Raw genomic sequence first — 25463 nt, forward strand, 5'->3', positions numbered from 1 at the left:
CCCTGACATAGCTTCATGTTATTTCCTTGGGTCCTATCATTGGTCACCGGAGAGAAAAGATCAGTACCTGCCCCTCTCCTCCCCTTGTGAGAAAGCTGTAGGCCACCATGAGGTCTCCCCTCAGTCTCCTCTTCAGTGGACTGAACAAACCAAGTGACCTCAGCTGGTCGTCATATGTCTTGCCCTCCAGAACCTTCACCATTTTCATAGCCCTCCTTTGGATGCTCTCTAATTGTTTTATGTCCTTTTTATATTGTTGCGCCCCAAACTGCACACAGTTCTTGAGGTGTGGCTGCACCATCACAGAGTAGCGCAAGACAATCCCTTCCCTCAACAGGCTAGCAATGCCGTGCTTGATGCACTCCAGGATACATACAGTTGGTCCTTTTGTCTGTCAGGGCCCACTGTTGACTCATCTTGACATCTAAAACCCACAGATCCCTTTCTGTGAGGTTGCTCTCCAGTTGGGCACAGCATTCTCAAGAAAGAAGTGAAAATGGTAATACCATTAAAACAGGACTCGTTTCTCTGAGGACTCAGTCCTCAGATTCATCAGTTGTACAGGCAAGCAGCCAGAGCCTTTCTGGAAGTTCTCAGTATCTTGTACAATGAAGTTCTGCATGCTATTATAATTTCCAGATGATATATATATATATGCAGAACACCCCTCAAAACTCACGTTTTAAAGCTTTCAGACTTGGTCTCATGTGGGTCAGGTGCCTGCCTGGATACAGCTATGATATTGATGGAATATCAAATCCCTGTTTTGTCATATCTGTTATTTGGTAAACAACAAGAGAAATAGAGGGAGTGAATGAATTTGCTTTTTGCTTTGATGCCACAATAAACACCACCCTTTTCTGGGGGAGGAGGTAGGATGAGAATAATAGATATGCCTCTCTTGCACTTCATCTTTTCACCTTCACAAAATATATCATTGCATCCCTGTAAATGACACTATCCAGCACAACAGATGTGAAGGCCTTACAGCCAGATCCAGGCCACTTTGCTGCAAATACACTGGTAAATTTCATATATCCCATAACCTGTGTTGAACTGCTGTGTGTCCACACAGGGGGAGATTTTTCACAGTAGTTTATTGATCTTCAGGCATAATAAACTCACATAACAGAGCAGTCCCCTGTCCACCATGTGAAACATCATCTGTCAGTTTAAATTGTTTTAATCAAACTGATGCAAAACAGAAGCTTTCATTAATGGATCCTTCAGCTTCCCCACTGTTCCAGTGATTAGATATTGAGCTTTCATGGTATTACTAGAATGCACTTTTCTTGCAAAGCATTAGACAGTTAATTTGGGGTTTGTGATTTCTGTATCACAACTGAGTCCAGCTTTTTCCAAAATCAGAGAGACAAATATTTTTTTTTCCCCCACATGAACAAAACATCAGTAAGAGCAGTAAGAGGAAGCAATGTTAAAAGCAGAGTTTCCTTCCTACAGCCCTGTTTAGATTAGAATACTTGGAAAGCATACTGAAGATGTGAATTGATCAAGGAAATGTCCTTTTGTTTTTATGAAAGAGCCTTCACCACTTAAAACACAGTGGCAGCAAGCATAGCTATGGGGAAAGGAACAGAAAGCTATGCTTAGAGTTCAGTTCCATTGGTTTTCACAGGCTTTCCCCTCCCAGTAGATAAACTGAAAAAGACATAGAGAAGAAAAAGAAAAAGGACTGAAAAAGCCATTTACCACCTGATAATGGAGTGGAAACGGTTCCTAACCTTGCCAAGTTTCAAACACATCAGACAGCAAAGAAGAAAACACGTGCTATAAGAAAGACTGGAAGACCGAGTTCCTCACCTGTAATGACACCTGACACCCTCCGGTTATGGGATCCACACCAAGCATGAAGTGGCACTGACCTGCTCCGGGGCAGTGGCGTGCCCCAACGGAGCAGAGGATGGTGGCGGGCATGGCTTTTTGTTCTTTTGAGGCTTTTTTCTTGTCCCGAGGCCCCTCGAGGCTGCCGAGGGAGCCGCCAGGGCCCGGCAGCCCTCGTGAGGGTGGCTGAGGAAGTGCGGGCGGAGCCAGCAGCACCCTCTGCCCGGCCATACACAGCCGGGCCCTGGGGAGGCGGGGATCTCATCGCTGGTTTCCGCCGGTGTTTGTAACCTGCTCGTGAGGAGCCCAGGATGTAGGACTAGAAGGTGTTTTGAGTAAATTCACTGATGATACTAAACTGCGAGGAGTTGCTGACTCTGTTGACGGTGTAGTAGAGGGGCAGGATCCCACTGGCCTTGGCCACAGGGGTCCTGTGCTGGCTCATGGTTAACCTTTTGTCCACCGGGACTCCCAGGTCCATCCACACAGGGCTGCTTTCAAGCAGGCCAGCTCCGAGCCTGCCCTGGTGCATGGCGTGATTCCTCCCTAGGTGCAGGACCCTGCATTTGCCTCTGTTGAGCTTCGTGAGGTTCCTCTCTGCCCAACTATCCAGCCTGTCCAGGTCTCTCTGAACAGCAGCACAGCCTTGCGGTGGATCAGCCGCTCCTCCCAGTTTTGTGCCACCAGCAGCCTTGCTGCAGGACTGGAAGCAGGGCACGTGCGTGCAGAGTTAAGAAGCCAGTAGTGCCAGCACGCTGCTATGCCACCGCTGCTCAGGGCGCTCGGCTGGTATCTCTGCGTGGCACGTGGCTACACTGCGCACGCACAGCAGGTTGTTCCAAACCAGCCCAGCTTGTGGGAAAGGAAACGTGTGAGCCTGGGGCTCTTTCTTCTGCAGAGCTGCATGGCGGTGCACAGAGAGCAGCAGCAGATCCCCCAAAAAGGTGACGCAGACAGCTGCTCCTTGGAAGTAGCAGAAGTCTACAGGTCTCATGAACCCCTGTTGGCTGGGACCAATGACACCAAAGAAGAGAGGAAAGTGGTTTTACTGGTTGTTGTTTATTATTATTATTGTTCTTGTTGTTCGTGTTGCGGCTTCATCTTCAAGCACCTGTTGGGCAGCCTTCCCGTCCTCAGACCGAGACACCCCTTGGGGCTGAGGGCACAAGAGATGGCACCTCCTCATGCTCCAAGGGCAGGGGAAGGTGCTGGGGACGGCAAGGAAGGGCTGGCACACCACTCGAACACCAGCAAGGCTTTGATCGACTGCTGGCAGACCTAGCGCAGGCCGGCCGTGCCACCCTTTCCCACAGGTGGGATATCTGCATGCTTCGCCCCATCCCAGCTCCTGTCAAGCACGGGGGGGCTGCACCTCTTGCAGGGAGCCACGTCTGTGAGAGGTTGGGGGTAATGGAAGACCCCCAACCCTCCCAAAACATTGTTGCCACCCTCTGGTGACACAGGGACCCCAGGAATGAGATGAGGAGGGGGCTGCAGGCCAGGGCACAGGAGGGGAGGCAGAGGGCAGTCCCGGTGCCCAAGGGGCAGCCTGTCTCTCTGCCAAGCAAAACGTCCCGAGAGAGCCACCACCAGGGAAGGGGCCCTCAGCCCCCCTGACCCTCCTCCTCCTTCCACACAAGGGCCTCTTTCAGGCCACACAAGCCCCCTCCCAACACGGCCATGTTGGGCCTGGGGCGTGGCGCGCCATCACAGCGGCCATCACAGAGGCCTCCTGATGTCACAGTGGCATCTGCCCCCCCCTCCTTTGTCCTGGGGCCTATAAAAGCCCCTGCGCCTGGCCCCCCACTCACTCATCTCCCAGGTGCTCTAGAGGCTACCAGCGATGGTTGGGATGAAGAGATCCTGGGACAAGAGCTGCCCACTGCTTTGTGGGACCAAGTGGTTCACGGAACCAGACAAGAAGTGGAGGCGGAGGAGCGCTGGCCGAGAAGGAGCAGCCGCGGCGGATGGTGTGGAGCCCATGGAGGTGGATCCACCTGCGGAGGAAGAGCTGATGGAGGTGGATCCACCTCCATCCTATCTGACATGGCACAGCGTCATCGTGCCAGGGCTCCCACCAGCGAGACCACACCACCGTCTTCGCAGAAGCGCCCGGACTGCTCCATATTCCCGGCCCTGCCTCCGCCTCCGCAAATAGGGGGGAGAGGCCATCCAGTTACCATCATGCAGGCTTGCCTGTAGGATGGCCTCTTCCCCCCCCCCCCCCCCCATCCCTTCCCGCATCCCCACCTCTCCTGTAGAGGTGTCACCTCTTCTGCACGGAGTCCCAAGCAGTGGGCGAGAGCGCACTCGGCTTCCTCTGGGCTGCTGCACCGGGGCGACAGGAGAACCCTTCCGAAGGCCACGCTGGGCATGGGGTGTCTCGGCCTGAGGACGAGAAGGCTGCCCAAGAGGTGCCTGAAGACGAAGCCGCGCCCTGCAAGGCGGTGCACAGAGAAGAGCAGCAGATCCCTCAAAAGAGTGACACAGAGAGCTGCTCCTCTGAAGAAGCAGAAGTCTTCAGGTCTGCCTGGAAGAAGCGCCGGAGTGCAGCATAAAGGCCCTTCAAGATGCTTGGTTACCAGTTCTTCCCAAGACGGGGCAACAAACTGATAGAATAATCATAAGAAAAATAATAAATAAATAAATACATTACAACAAGAACAACAACAATAAACAATAACCATTAAAACCGCTTTCCTCTCTTCTTTGGTGTCATTTGTCCCAGCCAACAGGGGTTCACGAGGGGTAGGTCCTGTTAAACAAATTTGATTTCCTTTTATGATAAGATCACCCATCTAGTCGATCAAGGGAAACCAGCTGATGTCATCACTTTGGATTTCAGTAAAGCTTTTGACACAGTTTCCCATAGAATCCTACTGGACCAAATGTCCAGCATCCAGCTGGACAAAACCATCATACGATGTGTGAATAACTGGCTGATGGGTGGGGCTCAAAGTGTTATGGTAAATGGGGCCACATCAGGCTGGTGGACGGTCACCAGTGGGGTTCCCCAAGGCTCTATTTTAGGGCCAGTTCTCTTTAACGTATTTATAAATGATTTGGATGTAGGACTAGAAGTTGTGAGCAAATTTGCTGATGATACCAAACTGGGAGGAGCTGTTGACTCTGTTGAGGGTGGAAAGGCCTTGCAGAGAGATCTGGACAGACTGGAGAGCTGGGCGATCACCAACCACATGAAGTTTAACAAGAGCAAGTGCCGGGTCCTGCACCTGGGATGGGGCAACCCTGGCTACACGTACAGACTGGGCGACGAGACGCTGGAGAGCAGCCCCACAGAGAGGGATCTGGGGGCTGTGGTTGACAGCAAGCTGAACATGAGCCAGCAGTGTGCCCTGGCAGCCAGGAGGGCCAACCGTACCCTGGGGTGCATCAAGCACGGCATTGCTAGTCAGTTGAAGGAAGGGATTGTCCCACTCTGCTCTGCACTGGTGCGGCCTCACCTCGAGCACTGTGTGCAGTTCTGGGCACCACAGTACAAAAAGGACGTGAAACTGCTGGAGAGTGTCCAGAGAAAGGCTACAAAGGTGTTGAAGGGCCTAGAGGGGAAGACGTACGAGGAGTGGCTGAGGTCACTTGGCCTGTTCAGCCTGGAAAAGGGGAGACTGAGGGGAGACCTCATGGCGGCCTACAGCTTCCTCACGAGGGGGAGTGGAGGGGCAGGCGCCAATCTGTTCTCTTTCGTGACCAGTGACAGGACCCAAGGGAATGGTGTCAAGCTGTGACAGGGGAGGTTCAGGCTGGCTATAAGGAAGAGGTTCTTCACTGAGCTGGTTGTCATGCACTGGAACAGGGTCCCCAGGGACACAGTCATGGCACCAAGCCTGTCGGAGTTTAAGAAGCATCTGGACTGTGCTCTTAGTCACATGGTCTGAATTTTTGGGTAGACCTTTATGGTGCCAGGAGTTGGACTCGATGATCCTTGTGGGTCCCTTCCAACTCAGGATATGCTATGATTCTATAACAAAACACTCTGTTTATAATATTTTGATTTCCAATAATCCAACCAGAAAAGAAATATTTCACTGTGATTCACTGACTGAGAGGCTGTTCACAGTTGCCTCTACCTTAAAGAGATATAATTCAGTGCTGTCTTCAAGGTACTACTCCAGCAGAAATTCTTTGCTCCCCAGATGAAGGTAGTAATCATGGAAAAGCTCTTCTGGCTCAACAGTTTGTGGGAGGAAAGCACCATGACCGAATGGGCCAGGATGGATGGGTGCTTTGGCGATATCTTTGGCAATATGGCTTTCTTGTAGTTTTGATGCTATCAAAACCATAGTTGAACCTTCATATTCTCTCTTATGAGCTGGAAAGTCATTCTTTAACCTGTTGAGCTCAATTAAGTTATTTTTCCAATGTCTCTAGAAACTCCCTGTTTGTGGCCTATTGTAATCATTGTGCCACAAAACTGCACTAGCACTCACCTGTCTCAATATTTTACATTCTCCTTATGAAGATCTTCTGTGGCTAAATATCTTGGAAATACATCCTGCTCTCTTCTACAACAAATATAAAGCTTTCCTCCATTCAAATAAATTCTCTACAAAATTGAAATAAGCTCCTTAAAGGTGTCCTCTCTCTTGTTTTTGCCTTTACAGCCTTTTGCTCATTATGTAGTTGGCATTGTGTTTATTGTACATTGCAGCTTTTTTTGCTGTGTGCTTCCTACTAGCAAAAGACTAATCCTCATTCCCCACTCTTTGCCAGTTACTGTTGCTTTCTCTGAAGCTTTCTCAATGCCATTAAGCAACATAACTAACCATGTATTTAAAGTGAAGGAATTTAAATATACCAGTTCTTCAAATGATTTTTGAAGCACCTTTCCTATGAGAGTCTGAGAGAGTTGGGATGGTTTAGCCTGGAGAAGAGGACTCTCAGAGGGGATCTTATTGTTGTGTATAAATACCTGAAGGGAGTGTCTAAGAGGACAGAGCCTGTGTCTTTTCAGGAACACAAGAGGTTCAGTCTATACACTTTACTGTGCAGGTGACGGAGCATTGGAACAGGCTGCCCCAAAAAGTTGTGGAGTCTCCCTCTTTGGAGCTCTTCAAAAGCTATCTGGACACGGTCCTGGGCAACCTGCTCTAAGTTATTATTATTATTATTATTATTATTATTAATATTATTACTACTACTACTATTACTATTATAACTATTAATATTATTACTATTACTATTAATAATAATAAAACACAAATAATAATATTAAAAAAAAGAGACATAGTATACAGATGTTCTCAGTTACAAATACAGGTAAGAATGTGCCATAAGACCCCAAGATTATGAGGGGCTGGAGGGTGGCAGAGAAAAAGAACATTGAGAAAGCAGTAGCTCAAAAGGTCAGTTGGTCAGTTCTCAAATTAAAGTTTCAATTTGCAAATAGGTGACAATTTTTTTTTTTTGTAGTTTAGATATTGTCAGCACTTACCCAAATTGTTGAGACCTATGGTATATTTTGAAGTTCACTCATCTTGTAGACACAGACCTGTCTTTGAGTGGCAAGTCTGTAAACAAATAACTTTCTCAAACTTTCAAGACTTCTAGCAGAATTTGCTATGTGGCAGGATTGTAAGATATACTATAGTGACACTCAGCACTGAAATGGGTTTAGAAAAATCATTGTACTTCTCTGCATGCCAGATACAGAAGCACAGGGACACTGTGCAAAAATTGTTTCGTCAACAGTTCATTCAAATCTGGATAAACATTCCAGATCTTTAATTGCAAGTGTACCCTAACATTCAAATAGACAAAGCTGTGATTATGGTATTGCATGTTCATCTGATCAAAATGTCTACAGCTGCAATTCAGGCAATACAAATGCACACTTCCAATGACCTAAAGAAACATGTAATCCTCTTTCTGAACCTCTACATAGAGACAATGCTCTCAGACACATGGTCTGTTTTCTTGGGTGGTCCTCTGGGGACCCAGGAGTTGGACTCGATGATCCTTGTGGGTCTCTTCCAACTCAGGATATTATGATTCTATGATTCTATGTTAGAATGGGTCCAGAGGAGGGCTACAAAGTTGATCAGCAGGCTGGAGTACCTCTCCTACAAAGAAAGGCTGAAAGAGCTAGGAATGTTCAGCCTGAAGAAGAGAAGGCTCCAGGGGATCTCGGTGAAGCTTTTCAGTACTTAAAGGGGGCTTGTAAAAAAGATGGAGAGCAACTTTTTGCTCAGGCAGGCAATGAGAAGACAAGGGGGAATGGTTTTAAATTAAAAGAAGGGGGATTTAGATTAGATGTTACTCATCAAACTAGGAGAACAGCTGGTAGTAGGGCATCTGATTGGCAAAACAAAGAGCCATTGGCTTTGTTCAGAGGTACACTTGAGAATATTGACATCCAAGACTGGGATCCCATATTTCACAGAATTTCTTTGTAAAAAATATATATTTTTTCTTATGGTTTTAAACAAGATTTTTTTTTTGTTTTGTTTCCTTTAATGAAGCTTTGGCTCTGTTACAGTGTAAGTTGCCCTAGAATCACTTATTGCAGCTATGAACAGATGAACAGCTTGAAAGTATATTTTGCTTATAAGTGTTCAGTTTCTCTGGTAGGACAAAACTCAGCACAGTAGATGACATCTATGAAATCATGAAATCATGAAGCTACTCAAGAAATAAAACCCTGTCCATTTTCTTTGTTGGCATTTTAAAGTGGAATATTAATCAAGAATTAACCATGTAATGGAGGAGCCAGACTAAATAGTCCTTGCTGAAAAAAAGACATATGCCCTTCTCTTATGGTAGTGACATTAAATTTTTGGGAAGACATTATTCCTACAACAGACTACTTTATCGCTTACCAATATCAAAATCTGATTTACCAAGGGATTGTTATGAGATGTTTTATTCTAGTGTTTATCCTGACTCTGTGTCTAGTGCCAGAAAAATATCATCCTCTGTACATTTCTTGTTAGCATTATTATATACATCAATGCTTCATTGTAGTTTAACTGTCTTTCTGGGAGACAATGGTAAAGATACATATATTCCTTGCATGTCATTATGACTGCTTGCAACACTGTTTCATCACTGTCCTTAGGGGAAAACATCTGTTGATGACTCTTACCAGCTATGAGTCTGTCTCCCTATAGGTTGTGTCAACAATGTCTTTTGTGACTTTTTTTCCCTTAAGTCTTGCCAACATTTCTCTACCCAGTAGCATCTCTTTAATAGTCAGCTGTCTTTGCCAACTGCTTTGAACCTGTGGCATAAAGCAGCAGGACTATGGTAAATCACACTACTTGTCATTCGCAGACTTCACAGGAGTTTGATTTCTTAAGCTAGAATAAGCAATCTAGTAATGATCTGTACAATTCTCCAGTGTGCCTGAGAGCTATGGAGACACCATAGTGGGCCACTGTCGCCTGGTTGGAGGGACATGCTCTATATCACCCACTGTCCATACAGTTTATATTCTTGGGTTCCTCTTTTTTAATAAAAAATAGCACAAAGATAGCTTCATCATACTTAGACAAAGCAGGAGGTCAGATACATTAATTTCAATGACAAATTGTTTCCAACATAAATCCTGCAGTGAGACTGTTACCTTTTTTACACCTTTCATTTTAAATATCTTATTTTCAGTACATTAAAAACAAAAACAAACAAAAAAAACCTTGAAAATGTAACGTATAGAAAAACAGAAAATGAGAAAAAGCAGTAACATTATGTTAAGAATACACCATGAAGATGTTAAAATACATTTCCTGCCTTAAGTACCTTATCACACATGTTTTTGATCCATTGAATAAAGGAAGGATCCCTATGCACTTCTACTAATAGTAATATATAGCCAATATCTAAATAGTGTCTTCCACACAATTTTCTGCCCATTTTAGGTGAAATCCATATACAGGTAATCCTCTCTGCTGAGGAGGATAAAATTTATCCTCTAACAAAACCTTTATTTTGATATCTCCACCTAGCTTGTTTAGAAAGAAAATTAGCTATATTAGTATGTAGTCTCCTTCAGGCTGCAAGTGCTTCTGGAATATCCTTTTAGAAGATGGACCAGATCTGTGCTAGATAAAAAAACTATTCTCCATGTAGAAGAACACAGCCTCCTCCATGAAAGCATACAAAGGTCGCTCTCTTTCAGTGAGTCCAAACTCACTAAATTGAAGTTGAGTGTGACACTACACCAGGATTTTAAGAAGTGTGGAACCTATATCTGAAATAAGAAAGGAAATAGCAGTTGGACTTAGGATTTTGCTATTAGTGCAGCAAAATATTAAATTTCAATGATAGCTAATAACTTTTGAACTAGCCATTTGAACACGTCCTCTCCCCTAAAATTTGCTCTTGTTCCTTCCAATGTGTGTGCCACTCAGACGTTCAGAAAACATTAGGTGCCATGAGCCTTCCATAACACGTTGTGTTATTTCTGCTTAGCTTCAAGTCCTGAAAGATTGTAAGCCTCCTATTCTGTCTGAAGTTTTAATCTTCTAGAAGAATGTTTTTTTTTTTTTTTTTAAGGTATTAAAAAAGCCTAGAATTTTCCTGATATTTGTTCTGTGTCAAAACCTTTAGTTGAAGATTAAAGAAATTTAATGTTTTCAACAAGCCAGATTTCCATTGTCCAGTGTACTATTTTGATTTAATTCATTATTAAGCTGACTAAGAAAAAAAAAATTCTCTGAGCATAAAATCTCATCACCACCTCTAGGTTTCTTTCAAGGCAAGCATTTCAATCCCCTTTTATTTTCTCACATTTTTGTATGTGTTCACCAAACACGTGTGAAAAACATCACCAAAATGATTCTGAAAGCTAATATATATAATTGTTACTGGGATCAAAAAGCCTTAATCGCTAGGTATCTTCAATGTATTTTAATTTTCTTCTGTGTTGTGCTGCTGTCTTGCTTTCATTATGTTTTCTGTCTATCGCATCTTATACTTGATACAAGAGCATCACTTCATCTTAATTTAATTTGTCATTTGCAGTTATCTTGAAGTAATCAATGCCTGTTTTGAAAGGCTTTCTTTTTACTGAGGCATATTTTCCCCATTTGATACACCATTCTTTTATCTTTTACACCTGTTCTATTTGTCATTCTTTCCCATTTTAAAACATGTCATGTTTTATGCCTGTTGAGATGACGGTTTTTAATTTAATAATATATCTGTCTTCCTACCAAATCCAGTTGAGCAGTCATTGCAAATAGGCAATGAAACTCTGTGGTTTGCTGAATAACCCCAAACTTCTGTAAACCACTGTCAGTCCAAGGAAATTAAGGTCTGTATTGAAAACTGTAATAAAGCACAAGACAAAAGGAGCATTCTTTTTGTATTTTGAAGTTTCCTTGGTAACAGCTTTAAATGCTAATGAAACTTTACACCCAGGATGCCATTCATTTGTAGAACAGTCACAGATGACATATATTTACAAAATAAGCCTTTCTTTTTTCCTGTCCTTTTCCCTTTCCTTTTCCCTTTCCTTTTTCCTTTCCTTTTTCCTTGCTTTTTTCCTTGCCTTGCCTTGCCTTGCCTTTGCCTTGCCCTTGCCCTTGCCCTTGCCTTGCCCTTGCCTTTGCTTCTGCCTTGCCTTGCCTTGTCTTGCCTTAATGATAGCCATGATAATTCAATGACAGCCATTAGATATTATTCCAACAGCAAGCACTAGATCTAATCTGAATTTAAGCTCCAAGACAGACATGTACGTTTACTCAAAGAAAATATTTAACAGCATCTGTAAAGTTGAGCACAACTTTGGTGACTTTTCTTCACAGGAATAGGCTTAAGCATTATGGTTTCAGTTCTGAAAAACACCTTTCTAATTTGAGCTACATAGATGTCCGTCCTCCCCATGCCATGTAGGAAATACTAACTTGATGTGACAGAGAGACTGACTGAAGACTCACTAAAAGATTAGATGTGCCTTGAAACCTACTTTTAATTGTGCCATATTTGTATTCTGGAGCAGCAGTGGCAGAGCTACCTGAATGACTGTTCATTTATTTCTAAGTAGCATAGCAAAATTGCAACAGATTCCGCAGAGAAATTTGCTACTCTTATTTGTTAATGCAGTGGCTTTGGACAAAAATCCTGCTGATGAAAAAGCAAAGCAACCCCTTTCCCCAACTGATTAGATCCAGTTGTTATGTGGTAAGGATTTCCTCCAGTTTATTACTTTCTGTTGCTTTCTATCTCTCTCTCTTCACATCTTCTTCTCCATTCTTCCCCAATTACTGTTTCCTCTGCATTCTGCTTCTGTTTTACATATCATGTAATTCCAACATGATCCAGCACAAGTAATTTCTTTGCCAGAGGCAATCTACAAAGCATGAAAGCTACGCTTACCATATCTTGCTCTGAAGCCTGACACACCACTACAGCGTTAAAGATTATACTCCAAGCCCATTTAAAACACTGGAATGACTCCTACAGCGTCTGACATGCTCTAGACAATACTGAGTAAAAGATCTCCCCAATCTAGCTGCTTCCGCATTTTCATTTCAGAAAGCTTAAATACTTCATCTTTGTTTTGCTGAAAGTCTTAGAGTTTGAATTCCAGTGGTCTTCCAATGCATTTGCATTGATAAAAAAAAAACAACAACAAAGTTTTTCTATGAAAAAACATTTGACCAACAAAACATAAGAACAACTTTTGGCTAATCTCCCTAACCATATGTTCCAGCTGCTGTGACAGTATTTTCATTCACCTCTTCACATTTCAGTTCACCACTGTATTGTTTCTTCTGGGATATTCTGTGGTCTCATATTTAAGTTCCTTCTGTCTCCAGGAGTTCTGTCTCCCTTGTACTGGGGAGCCCAGAACTGGACACAGTACTCCAGGTGTGGCCTCACCAGGGCTGAATAAAGTGGGAGGATAACCTCCCTCAACCTACTAGCAAGCCCCTTCCTAATGCACCCCAGGAGAGCATTGACCTTCTCGGCCACAAAGGCATCTTGCAGCCATGTTATGGCCACTTTTAAACTAGTATAGAGAAAATAATACTGCTACAAATACACACACCTCCAATCTGCTCACTTTAGCACATCTTTATTGGCAGCTTTTGCCAAGAACCAAGAGGTACAAGAGAGTAGAAGCTGCAGAGGTGATGTTTAGGTAAATACTCAAAAACAAAACAAAACAAAACAAGACAAACTATAAATACATAGAAAAAAAGCATGACCCGACTACATTTATCTGCTCTTCAATCACCCCTTCTGTATTTCTCGATCCATCCTATGGTCCTCGGCATGAAGGCTTTATCTGATGTTTGCCTGTAGTTTTGCACATTGGCACCCAGTACCTGACCAATGAAACTTTAGGTGAAAATTCAGGAACCAAGTGCTGGCGATGCAATTACGGGATCATAAAGGTCACCTGTAGGCTTTTTTGGGTCTATAAATGCATGAAATATTAATCAATAAGAGAAGGAATGAGGACAGGATGGAAAACACCCCAGCCATCATTACATTGATAAATAAAGCTTGTTTCCCTTCTCAGTGCAAGACAGTGATTTAGACTGCAAATTCTCAGAGTAACTCGAATCTGTATATCAAATATCAAATCTATAACTCAGAGAGAAAGCTGTAAAACTCTTCAGACAAGGAAATCCATGAGTAGGCAAAAACTCATAAAAGACCACATAAAAACAAAATAAACTGTATTTTCACAACACATTTGGCGTTGCCATTTGCAAACTCCCTATCATTGCCATTCCAGTAGAATATGTAATACCATGTGTTTCTGTAACGCATCTCTTTATTCCCATCACACTCTTTTGGCAGTGACAGAGATGACAAGCAACATGTTACAGATAATGTCTCTAGCCTTAAGTATCATTTTCTCTCTTCCTCCATTCCCTGAAGTCTGTTGTGTGAATTTGTTCAGCTGTCCAACATCCCAAACGCACCTTCCACATAGGGAAAAAACAGATCTCTTGTGAATTGATACTCGGTTTGTATTTAACACAACCTAGTTTTGCTACTTTGGGTAAATAGTTGCAATTCCTGGTTCTCTCCATATTTTTATTTATTTATTTATTCATTTGTTTATTTATTTATTTTTAATTTACAAGTTTATTTGAAAGAGTATATTCAGTCATCTTTACACTCCTGGGCAACAAAGCCATTGTCTGTTTCCAACGCTTTGTCAGTTTTTCCCAATCTCAGTGACTTCTTGGCATGCCTTTGAAGGCCATCAAGTATTCCTTGTAGCACTGCATGGTGTTTTTGTGACCAAAGTGCAGGACCCGGCACTTAGCTATGTTGAACCTCAACCCATTGGACTCTGCCCATCGATCCAACCTGTCCAGGCCCCTCTGCAGGGCCTTCCTACCCTCTGGCAGCTTGACACTTCCCCCCAGCTTGGTGTCATCTGCAGACTTACTGAGGGTGCACTCAATTCCCTCATCCAAATCATCAATAAAGATATTAAAGAGGATGGGCCCCAACACCGATCCCTAGGGATCACCACTGGTGTTCCACTGGTGTTCCACAAGGGTTTGGCAACCAAAAACCCCTAGAAAACAAGCTATTGAATAAAACTACATACAGAGGTAGCTTTCCTCACACCCAGAAGGAATCATGCAAATAGCTAGTTAAAATAACCCTTAGGCTGACAATTTTCATTCACAGAAAGAATCAGGTCATTTCATGAATGATTTGTAAACAGAAAATAGAAATAAATTCATAACTAATACTCCTTGCAATAACTTATTCAGCTAGGTTTACTTTTTGCCTAAGCAAAATATAAAGAGATTTCCTGCATAACAGCAGACTTTTTCACTGAGAGAAAGAGCATGTAACCAGTAATCTTCAATCTCTGTGAATGAGCCATTTAAAAAAACGGACTATTTATGCAGTCATATTTACAGCATCTGTTTCTTGCATCCTGATTAAATTGGGGTACAATCAATATAAGTAGATTAACAGTTCAATATATAAAATGTTAAGGATGTAAGTATAACATTCACCAGATATAAATATATTTTAAGTGAGAATAATGCACCAAGAGAGTTATGTACCAGTTGAGGTAAAAGCCTTCAGTTCTTACACCTGAGGGCAAATCTTTAAAGAAACAAAAAACAAAAACAAAAACAGAAAACAACAACAACAACAAAAAACTAGATAGCTTTCAAAAGTATAGGGTGTAGGGTTTTCAGTTCAAGTTCTCTTAAAATATTGTAAATCTTGAAAGCCTAACTCTGCAGACTCTGAAAATCTTTGAAGACCTAGCCACCGTACAGTTACATATAGTCAATGAGATTTGGATGCCTTTCAGCCTTTAAGAGACCAGATACTAAATCAATAATGCAGACACACTAGAACACCATTCACACAATCTCAGTGATTTGGTATCTAGTGCTTCCCCTGAAACAGACAGTAGTATTTAAAAAGGTGTGAGAATAAATGGACATTTGTTTTTGTTTATTTTGTTCATTTGTATGGTTTTTTTTTTTTGTCAAGTTATTAAAAAATATCAGAAAGAAGAAAGAATAAAAAAGATCCAGGCAGCCTTAAGAAGTTGGATTTTTTTTTTTTAATTTTTTCTGCAGCAGAAAAAGTAAGAACATCCTAACTGTAGTTACTGCTGGGGCTTGACAGATATGAAGAGCTCCTGCAGTTGCTGATGGACAACTGGAGAACAGGAGCAAATCACAGGTCTAAGGATGAAATTAAATTAGGAAAAAAAATAGCTTTGATACGTATTATTCATCAGAAGTCAATAAAAACATGTTAAAGTTTTCCTGCATGTGCCTACTAACCAAGCAATAAATAGATGCCATACCTCACTTTCTAGAAGATGTCCTGAACTGCATACAGTGCAGAAGCCAAAAATACACTAGTTTTGAATCCTTAACAGCCATATTATTTTGTATTTACATACTGCCTGAAAATCATGTTTGTTTTTTTTTTTTATAATTCACAACCTCAAAATGCAAAACATATACTACCTCCTAAAGTGACATGTGCCTTTCTTTCTTTCTTTTTTTTTTTTTTTAAATTATTTTTAAAATTTGTTTGTTTGTTTCTTTGTTATGCTTCCACAAACCAGACTGTTCCATTGACTTATCAGGCATTGTCCCTCCCCAAACATGTATGTGAGCACACACCTACTATTGGTCATCTTTATATCAGTCTAATAGGAATCACTTTGCCCTTCTGGAAGATTATGTGACCTATTGTTACGTGCAAGCAACCCTTTTTAGCACTTATCATACATACCCCATGGCAAGGGGTTTTGCAATGACTATAAAGAACCTTCACAGTACTGTGGAGTTAGGACAACCCACATCATCATTTCTCATCCAGCTGAGGCTCTCCATGGCTCTATAACTAAAACCAGATAATTTATAGAATCTTAGAATAATCTAGGCTGTAAAGACCATGAAGATTGTCAAGTCCAACTATCAAGCTGACCTACTGAGTCCCACAGGATGATAGATGGTGGGAGAAAGTTGTGAGGAACAATCTCTAAACAGCTAGGATAAACACACTGTACTATCTATCAGGAAGGTACCATCTACTCATCAGGTGTTAGTTCAGATCCATGGTTTTGTCCTGCCCCCAGAATATTTTGCATTATTCGATCCTTGGGACAGGAAAAGAATGCCAGGATGTTCCAACAAACTGAACTCCTCAGCATGAACAAAGAGACTGGAAAAGACTGGCATCCAGTGCTGCTTAAGCACAGAAGATGGGGCAAGGCAGAGAAGTGGGGATATTTAGCAGTGAATTAACAACACAATCAAGGCATTCCTGACCCCAGGACCTGGAACTATATCCTTCCCTCACAAAAGTTCAGAGATTTCAGATTATTCTGTCTGCATAACAAGACTGGAGCAGCTGAGCAAGCAACGTTATGCGTCTAGCTCAGAACACTAGAATGAGTTGTAGCAACACTGTCAGAAACACATCAAATTTAAGGTTGTGCAAGGGACATCTGAATCTCCTTGGCATTCCTCCTTCAGCATAGACTTACTTGCTTTCCACGGCTTCCACACTGCCCCAGATGTGAAGACAACATGCATATGTTAGTTCTCCATTTGATTAACGTATCAGTATTTAGGCAGCACACAGCCAGCACACACTGACAAGGACTCCTGCAGAGAATGTCAGATATGATAGCAAATGCAAGTATGCTCAGAATATGTCAGCTGCCAGAGGGTACTAACTAGTAAGTTCTTTAAAATGTCAATATTAACTTGAACTGGCAAACAAGAAATTCATAGTTCATGCAAAAGCAGGAGGTGCTTACACACACACATACAAAATTTTCTAGACCACTGTGCTGAGCAAAGCAGGTGCCTGAGTCCTTTCTAAATGAAAATGTCTTGAACAGAGAGATTAACTCAAACACTTGTATTTCAGGCCAATTTAGTTCAAGAATTTGAGCAACTACAAGAAAGATGATACGAATGACTAATTATGCTTCTGAAGATATTGCTGATATCAGTTCTTCAGGGATCTGGCCTTTCTGACAAAGATTTGAAACAATATATAAAAGAAACTCTTGATAATCTTTTTTCTAGACAGAACATGAATGTAATGGGAGATATCTGTAAGTTTTAGCCTTCCATAACACATACACGAAAACAACAAAATAAGAACCCTCTCATCACATCAGGATACTCCTATAAACCAAACGATAAACTGATTATATTTGCTGCTAGAAACCCTTGGAGCAAAGGAACTCAAAAATAAAAAACATCATTTTTTGAACTACTTCAATGTCATAGGAGGACTTACCAATTTTACATGAGGCTCTCGAGATAATACAATATTACTTATTTCCACATCTACAGTAGCTTTTACAGGCCCAAATAAAGATGTAGTAAAAAAAAAAAAATAATAAAAAGGGCATTTCTCATATCCTGTGTACTCCATGTAGTGCTCCTCTTTGTTCCAGGTTTTTCATGTTTTCCAGTCACAGCTTGTGACAAATCAAAATTATATTCCTGGATATGCTTTGGGCTTTCTTCAATAATAATTAATCACCCTTCTGTTGCATTTAGATATGTCCTCTGTTCTTAGGCTAATATTATCCACATGCCCATGAAGATACTATGTGTTTCTTCCTTTATTCATGCATCCTTGCTAGAAGAAAAACTTTCCTTCTTTAGCATGCTATCATTTTCCAGAGAAGTTATTTTTTACTTTATTGATCTGGTAAAATAATCAATACTCTGGGAAAAATGCTTGCTTTTTAATTAGAACTATGCCTGCTTGACAGTTTATTTTTGATGCAAGATTTATATGGGATGCAATATTTTGAGCACGAGGCTGTTGTTTTTGAAAGAACCTTGGTGTGTCTTTATTTTATTTGAATTACAGTGTAGAGGCTCCCTCATTCCAGGATCACAAGATATTATTATTTTTCTTTGTGTCTGTACATACAACTGATAGGGAATTTTTACCAAAGGAAGGAAAAAAAAAAAAAAGACCAGAATTTTATTGGATGTTGCCAGTTCTTTGAAATTTTCCATAAATGTTTCACTTTGAAAAAAAAAATCCTCAGAACATTTTAACATTCTCTAGAACAAGCTGTATTTTTCTTTTGGAAGCATTACATTTATATGTCTAGAAATTTATGGAAAAAATAGTAAGATAAGAAAAGCCTGAAGAAGAGTCTCAAGGCAGATCTTATCAATATGTATCCATACCTGAAGGGAAGGTGCAAGGAGGATGGAGTCTTGCTATTTTCAGTGGTGTCCTGTGCCAGGACTAGAAGGAATGGACACAAACTGGAACAAAAGATATTCTGCCTAAACACCAGTCTAAACACTTCTTTACTGTGTGGGTGACAGAGCACTGGAACAGGTTGCCCAGAGAGGTGGTGGCCTTCCTCCTTGGAGACCTTCAGAAACCATCTGGACGTGGTCCTGAGCAACCTGCTCTAGGTGCCCCTGCTTGAGCAGGGGAGTTGGACCAGATGACGTCCAGAGGTCCCTTTCAACCCTAACCATTCTGAGATTCTGTGAAAAAGTTACAATAACTGACAGGGTCTTTCAGCTGTTTTCTTTTTTTCTCCCCTTGAACTGTTCAATCCACAGGAATTGACAACACCCTCTGCCTTTTATCCTGACTTGGGATGTAACTTTTATTATTCTTAATCTCAAATATTTTCAAGGAATGTAAAAAACATCTCTTGCCAACATCTACTTACAGGCTAAAACACACAGGCCACCTAAGAGCAAGAAGGAAAACAGAGGTGATGGGCTGCCCACAAGAGTGACAAGGCTACAGTGGGAAGCAAAAGGGAGCAATGCAAACTCCTCTTTGGAATGGCTCCTGAGAAAGGAATGAAGTCACTGGATAGAAAACTGCATGATACGAAGAAGAGTAACTAACCCAGTATGCAAGAATGCCATTTGCCTACTGAGTCCCATCACAGCTAAAGGGAGACTGGAAAAGGATTGGAAACAATTCCTTAGTACTAAAAAGTACAGAATGAAGCAGTGACCTCATTACTAAGAGCTATAAGGATGCCTAATTAAATAAATGCACATTTTAACATTTTTTCTTTTCTTTTTGTGCCATCCCACATGGAGCACTTTTTAAGTCCTGCCTTATGACTTGTTGTCAGCTTAGTACATGGAGGCACAAATGCTTCAAATGCTTGAGAAAAATGGATTTTATGGTGCATGAAAGATTATGCCAGGATTTGTTGCTTGAGGAAAGCAGATCATCCACTTTCCTTAGTGAGTGATTTGCATTACAAACATTTCTCCTTATATTACAAAAGCAGAATTGGAATCCCGAGCCAAGCAGCTGAATTCCAGCCTCTCTGGAAGTACAAGATTACTTCCCTGATTTTTTTTTTTTTCTGTTTTCATTTCTAAGGCTTTCAGAACCTACATATTCTAGTGAGTTAAACGTGCATCATTCTGAAAACAACTAGTCTATTATTATTATTATTGTTGTTGTTGTTGTTGTTGCTGTTTCAGAGTTTGAAGTGGCCTGTGAGAAGTTCCTGTTATTACAGGTCCTGCAGTGTTATCTCACTGAATTGCAATTAACACTAAGGACCAGCCCAGGATGCATGTGAAGGCAGCTTATCCTGGGGACCACTGCTTGCTTTGCTATGCCAAGGCTAAGTGTCAGAGCACAGGATCAAGAGCAATTCTGTGGCTAATTGAGAGCAAATTCAATAAAAAAACAAGCAGTAGCCATTCTCCATCCTGTGAGCACATCCTGTGTATGCAACTGGCCTTGCATACTGTTTTTGTTTTTTGTTATAGGAAGCCCTGCCGTATATGTCCTAGTCAGGTTAGAGCTGTTCATGCTTCTATATTGCACATATTTCTTTCCATAGGCTGCTTTAGTAGTAATGTCCATAAACTCATTTCAGATCTGTAACATTTCCAGAACTACTCCATTCTTCATTTCTTAGCAAAGCAACCTTCCCTCAACCTTTTTTTTTTTTTTTTTTTTTCCCCCTGTCATACAGTCATAAGAACAGTTTTATGGCCCTTTTCAATTGTGGGTGTCATTTACTGCTTACCACAACCTCCTTTTTAATTTATCTTTTTTGGGTCAGCCTCCTCTGCCCCGGGGCAATTTTGTCTCTCTCAAAGTGGGACACTCAGATTAAAGTCAGGACTAGTCAACAGCATTTCTATTAAGAAAAATAAACTGTTGGAAGAAAAAAAAAAACACACTTTAATGTCATTTTGCAGGAGGAATTTCTGAGCAAGATATACAAAAGTATTGCAACTGTTCTGACTTAATTTCCCCATCACGCAGAAATTCCAGTTCTCTGATTTTTGTGTTCTATTCCCCGACTTTATTGGATCAGGGAGAAAAGGGAAGATACAAAAGGGAGAAACAGTATTTAATGAAAGACAAAAGTGGTGTGTAAATGTGTTATGTCTATACTTAAAGAAAAATTAAAAAAAATGTACAAAAAATTTCCCCAAATCATTGTCAGGTGTAGATTTAGGACCTTTCTCAAAACACAGAATAAAATAATTCAATTACTGTCAACTTCTGTGTTTCTAAGCACCTCAGGCACTGCTGGAAGGGAATTCAGCTGTAGGCTGAATTCAATCTGCTGATGACTTTGTTTATGTAAGTATATTATACAACCTCTTCATCTGAATTTCAAACAATCTTTAGGCTTTAAGGCTTTGTTTCGTTTTAGAATTCTGAGACGTTATTCTAACAGCATATATCGAAGTATGGATTCAAATTTTCTTTGTTTAGGAAAGAAAAAAACAAACATTAGACTTTACCCACATGCTTAAAATTGATTAAAATTAAGGAAATATCAGCAACTATTTGAAATACCTGGTATTTCTTAGTCTAGGCAAAGACAGTGCAGTTCTGTATCAATTTGCACTTGTCTAGTTTTGTAGCAATATTTTAATATTATAAAATATTATGGATTACCCCAAGCCCATGTAATCAGTCCTATCTTCCTTTTGAGCTTTTTCTAGCAGAACTTAGACAGTTAGCTTCTGTGGCCCCTAAGTTTGTGCCTTTTAAAAAATACGAATGACTGTGTAGCAGTATTTCTTTGGAATAACCCATATGTTCTGTCTCAGAGTTCAGACTTCAATTATGGTGTGCCCGCAGCCATTTTTAAGGATTCTGTCCTTGAAGGTGATACTTAACCCAGAGATCTCCTGTGTATCTAACATTCCCCTCTGCAACAGTGCACATATGCAAGCATGGGAGGCAAGGAGGGAACAAGGCTTCAATGGGGACTTGTCAACTCCCCAAATGCATTCTGACCTTCCCAGCTTAAATTTCTTTCACGTTCTCACCTAATTGTGTTCAAACCACTCCTTCCCCTACCTATTAATATCCAAACCTGGCCTTTTTCAGACCGTCTTGCAGAAGCCATTGCTTCAAACGATACCACCTACAGAGTAACTCTCACTTCTGTCTTGCTCAGGAATACAGGCATAAACTTTTCCTTAGCTGTGGCAATTTCCATGATTTAGAAGCCCTACATACAAAATCTGAAGGAAAAAAAACAACCAACCAACCAACCAACCAACCAACGAACCAACCAAAAAACTTTAGAAGAGAAAAGGAGGGAAAATAAATACTACATCTATTGCCCAGAGTAGGAAAAAAATATGGCTCGGGCTCACAAAAGGTTTTCAAAATTCAGATGCCTGTTCTCTATAATTAAATCTCTTACCACAGAATTCTCTTTACGGTCTACTTTATGCATGTCAGTGTGACACTGTAGTTGTTGTATACAGAACTTCGTGAAAGCATTATGTTATACTTTTATGCAAAATACATCAAATCAACAGTTTGGCTCTGTTGAGTGAGTATTTTCTGTTTTACTTGTTGCATTCAACATCCAGAATAAGCCAGCTAGAGGAGCTCAGAGTATAGCAGTGTCCATAGGACAGGTATTTTCAAAAGCATCCATAACACTGGCCTACTGCTGCTCCTGTTAACTTCAAGACTAAATCAAAGCCAAGTCACTTTTTAAATACTGCTAAAACATTGTTTTCAGTAGCGTAATTCACAAAGATTTCATTCACCCACCTTGAATTTACATCTGTAGGTTACTTTGCTGACCTATTAATTTTAGCTACCCCTCAGCTATTTTCAAATCACAGTCTATATGCAGCAACTTTTTTTTTTTTTTGCTTCAGTCTTCTTGTCTTCTTAAATCTAGAATAATAGAATAATTAACATTTTTTCCCCTAACTCTTACTTAGTGGAAAAATTAAAGAAATAAAAAAAATTATACATGGAATGGCTCCTCTCTGAGAAGAAATTAAATAGACAGGACACTGTACTTTGGAAACTAATTGAACAGGTAGGTGACAGATGTTATTTAAAATTATGAGCAACATGAGGATGGTGAATTGAGAACAATTATTCATTTTGTTTCAGAACAGAAGAGCTATAGGGAAGCAAATGAAATTTGCAGGGAATACTGTTTCATACAGCATACAGTTAACCCAGGAAACTCCATATCACAGGATATTGTTGAGATAGAGAATATAATACAAAGAAGAATTCAAGAAAAAATGAATGGAAAAGATGTTACTGAGGACTAATAAAAACCACATGCTGGAAGCAATGTTTGTTATATAGGTTTTGTAAGCCACAGGCTGTGGGAAGATGGAGGATGTAAATGGAGAAGCCTCACCTGTTTTGTGATCCTAAGCATTTGACCCCTGTCAAAGAGAGGAGGTGAGATGGTCTGACTCACTAGAGCCATTCTTCTTTTTATTGTTTTAAAAGTTACTCAAAACTCTGCTTCTTTGCACCATTTTACTACAAAGAATGCTTTCATATTTGAAATACAATGAACACATTGCATTTGTGCTGTATCAAAGAGGCAATAATCAAAGTACAAGTGATTGTCACCTTGTAAATATATTATCATAGGAGATAAGAAGAGGTAGAAGACAAATATGATTGAAGGTGTGAGTAAAATAATGAATATAAGATTCAGTAAAACTGGATAAAAATGAAGTACAAAATTTTCAGTAAGAACTTAAAATCACAGTATCACAGAATGGCCATCCCCTAATCATCTTAGTAGCCCTCCTCTGAACTCGCTACAGTAGTTCTATGTCCCTCTTGTACTGGGGAGCCCCAGTACTGGAAAAAAGCTTTGGTTCTTCGCAAAGGAGGGCACTGAATATGGTTAAAAAACAGTGGGATCGTGAATGAAGAAACAAGAGGGGAAGAAGTCTCAAAATTAAAATGGAATTCACACTGTTGAAATTTTTCCTAGAGTTAAGTTCATGTCTCTAACAGTGACTTTAGATGACACCTCTCAAATGCAACTCTTCATCTGTGGTTGTTTGCTTTTCTGCTCTGTTAATATGACCATTGTTATCTGAGACATGGGATGGTTACATAACATTGGCAAAACATTAGGTTTTCTGACTCTATCCTTGAAATGGCTATTGTTATGTGAGGAAAAATATTGAGGTTCAGTTGTTCTGAATCCATTTCCGATGTCAGTCAGACAAAAACTCGCCTATTCAAGTTCAATTAGCAACAGGTCAGATATTGCAATGCATACAAGAGGTTGTGGCTATGTGTTCTCTCCAACAAGGTGTAGAAATATAAATGATAGTCTGGGTTATAGTGTACAAAAAGAAGGCTAAACATTAAAATAAGTATTTATTTATTTATTTATTTATTTATTTTCTGAGATGGTCCAATACACGGTGATAGCCTGGCAGTTTATGACTGCCACAGACTGACTATGGTCTTGGTGTGTCTCAATTTGAATCAGAAGTGATACCTAAATGATTGAAAATATGCTGCCGAATAAAAACTGAAACATATTTCCAGTTGAGACCAATAAAAAAAAATTAACTTAGACAATGTTGACTTAATTTGTTTTAAAAATGTGAAAATGTTTCACTTTATTTGGCATTTGATATGATTTGATTTGATTGCCTCAGTTAGTTTAGGTCTGAATCCATATTTAAGTGTTCAACAGAATCCATGAAATGTAATATGTTGTGAAAATAAATGTTAGTATTAGAGTACAAATGAAATTACTTGGAATGATAAAGTTTAAGCCTCTTACCTTATCAAAATGACTCATGCTTCTCAAAGAAAACCAACAGCCTGGTATCAGTCAACTGAAGCAGGAACATCAGAACAATTTATTTGAAATTCTCTCTGTTGTGGTTTAATCCGCTAGGCAGCTAAGTACTGCACAGCCACTTGTTCACTTTCCCCAGGTAGAATGGGGGAGAGAATCAGTAAGGTTAAAGTGTGAGAACTCATGGGCTGAGATAAAGACAGTTTACTAGCTAAAGCAAAAGCCGTGTGTATAAACACAGCAAAGCAGGGAATTCATTCACTACTGCCTCGTGGCAGGCAGATATACAGCCACTTCCAGGAAAGCAGGGCTCATCAGTGTAAAGGTTTCTTGGGAAGACAAAAACCAATAGTGTTATCACCACTATTTTGATCAAAAATCCAAAGCACTGCACTACATGAGCCTCTGTGAAGAAAATTAACTCTATCCCAACCAAAACCGTGATACTCCCTCTTCAAAACTACAGTTGAAATTGGAATATCTCTGTGAAACACCTTGATATTGATGAAACTGCCATTTTTTGAGGGAGAAACATTCCTCTAATTATCTTTTAGAGATAAGTACCTAAGGAACAGAGATCTACTCTGCAACTGTTTGAAATTTGGTGTCAACTTCTACACAAAGTGGTGTTAAATAGAGGTTTCTAAAAACTTGTTTGTGGTCATCACTGCAGTCAATTAAGATTTTTTTTTATTTTTTTATTTAAAAAAAAAGTAGAGTATGACACATGATTTATAAAACAGCTTGAGGAGGGGGCAGGAAGGATTGTATGGTGTGTCAGTAGCTGCTCATAACTACATTATCCAAAGAGCTCGATTTTCAGAAATCATCTAAGGCAAAAAAGAGCCCACACATTAATAATTCTTAGTAGAATCTGTAAAGATCTTGCCCCTAGGTTATGATCTCTGCTCTCTCACATGTACCCTATCCTTCCTTGTCCATCTGTTTGAATAAACTGGGACAGAAGACTCACAAAATCTGTTCCTGATACCAAAATCTTAGTTAGGAATTTCAGAATATAACTCTCATACACCACCTTGAAATATCCCTGCCCTCATCCATCGAAACAATTAATATGTATTTCAATACT

The 25463-nt window shown here is 40.5% G+C and overlaps 1 protein-coding gene across 19 annotated transcripts in view; it reads right to left on the reverse strand.

Annotated features, from left to right (window-relative positions):
• LOC308195067 (uncharacterized protein) overlaps positions 1–25463 on the reverse strand; it is a 1623621-nt gene that overhangs the window by 150954 nt on the left and 1447204 nt on the right. For 16 of the 19 annotated variants that reach the window (XR_013951194.1, XR_013951195.1, XR_013951196.1 and 13 more), the window contains 2 exons: positions 4093–4372; positions 1822–3978 (listed from right to left, as the gene is read on the reverse strand). Coding sequence is in view for 1 of the 19 variants with exons in the window: in XM_080591900.1 (XP_080448026.1) it covers positions 1822–2073 (252 nt within the window). In the remaining 18 variants the exon portion in view is untranslated. Of the gene's footprint in view, positions 1–1713; positions 1738–1821; positions 3979–4092; positions 4373–25463 lie in introns of those variants that run through there. The other 3 variants (XR_013951204.1, XR_013951206.1, XR_013951207.1) reach the window with 3 other exon arrangements.

The sequence above is a fragment of the Anser brachyrhynchus genome (genome assembly GCF_964034855.1).
Source record: "Anser brachyrhynchus genome assembly, chromosome: 4".
Taxonomy (NCBI): Eukaryota; Metazoa; Chordata; class Aves; order Anseriformes; family Anatidae; genus Anser; species Anser brachyrhynchus.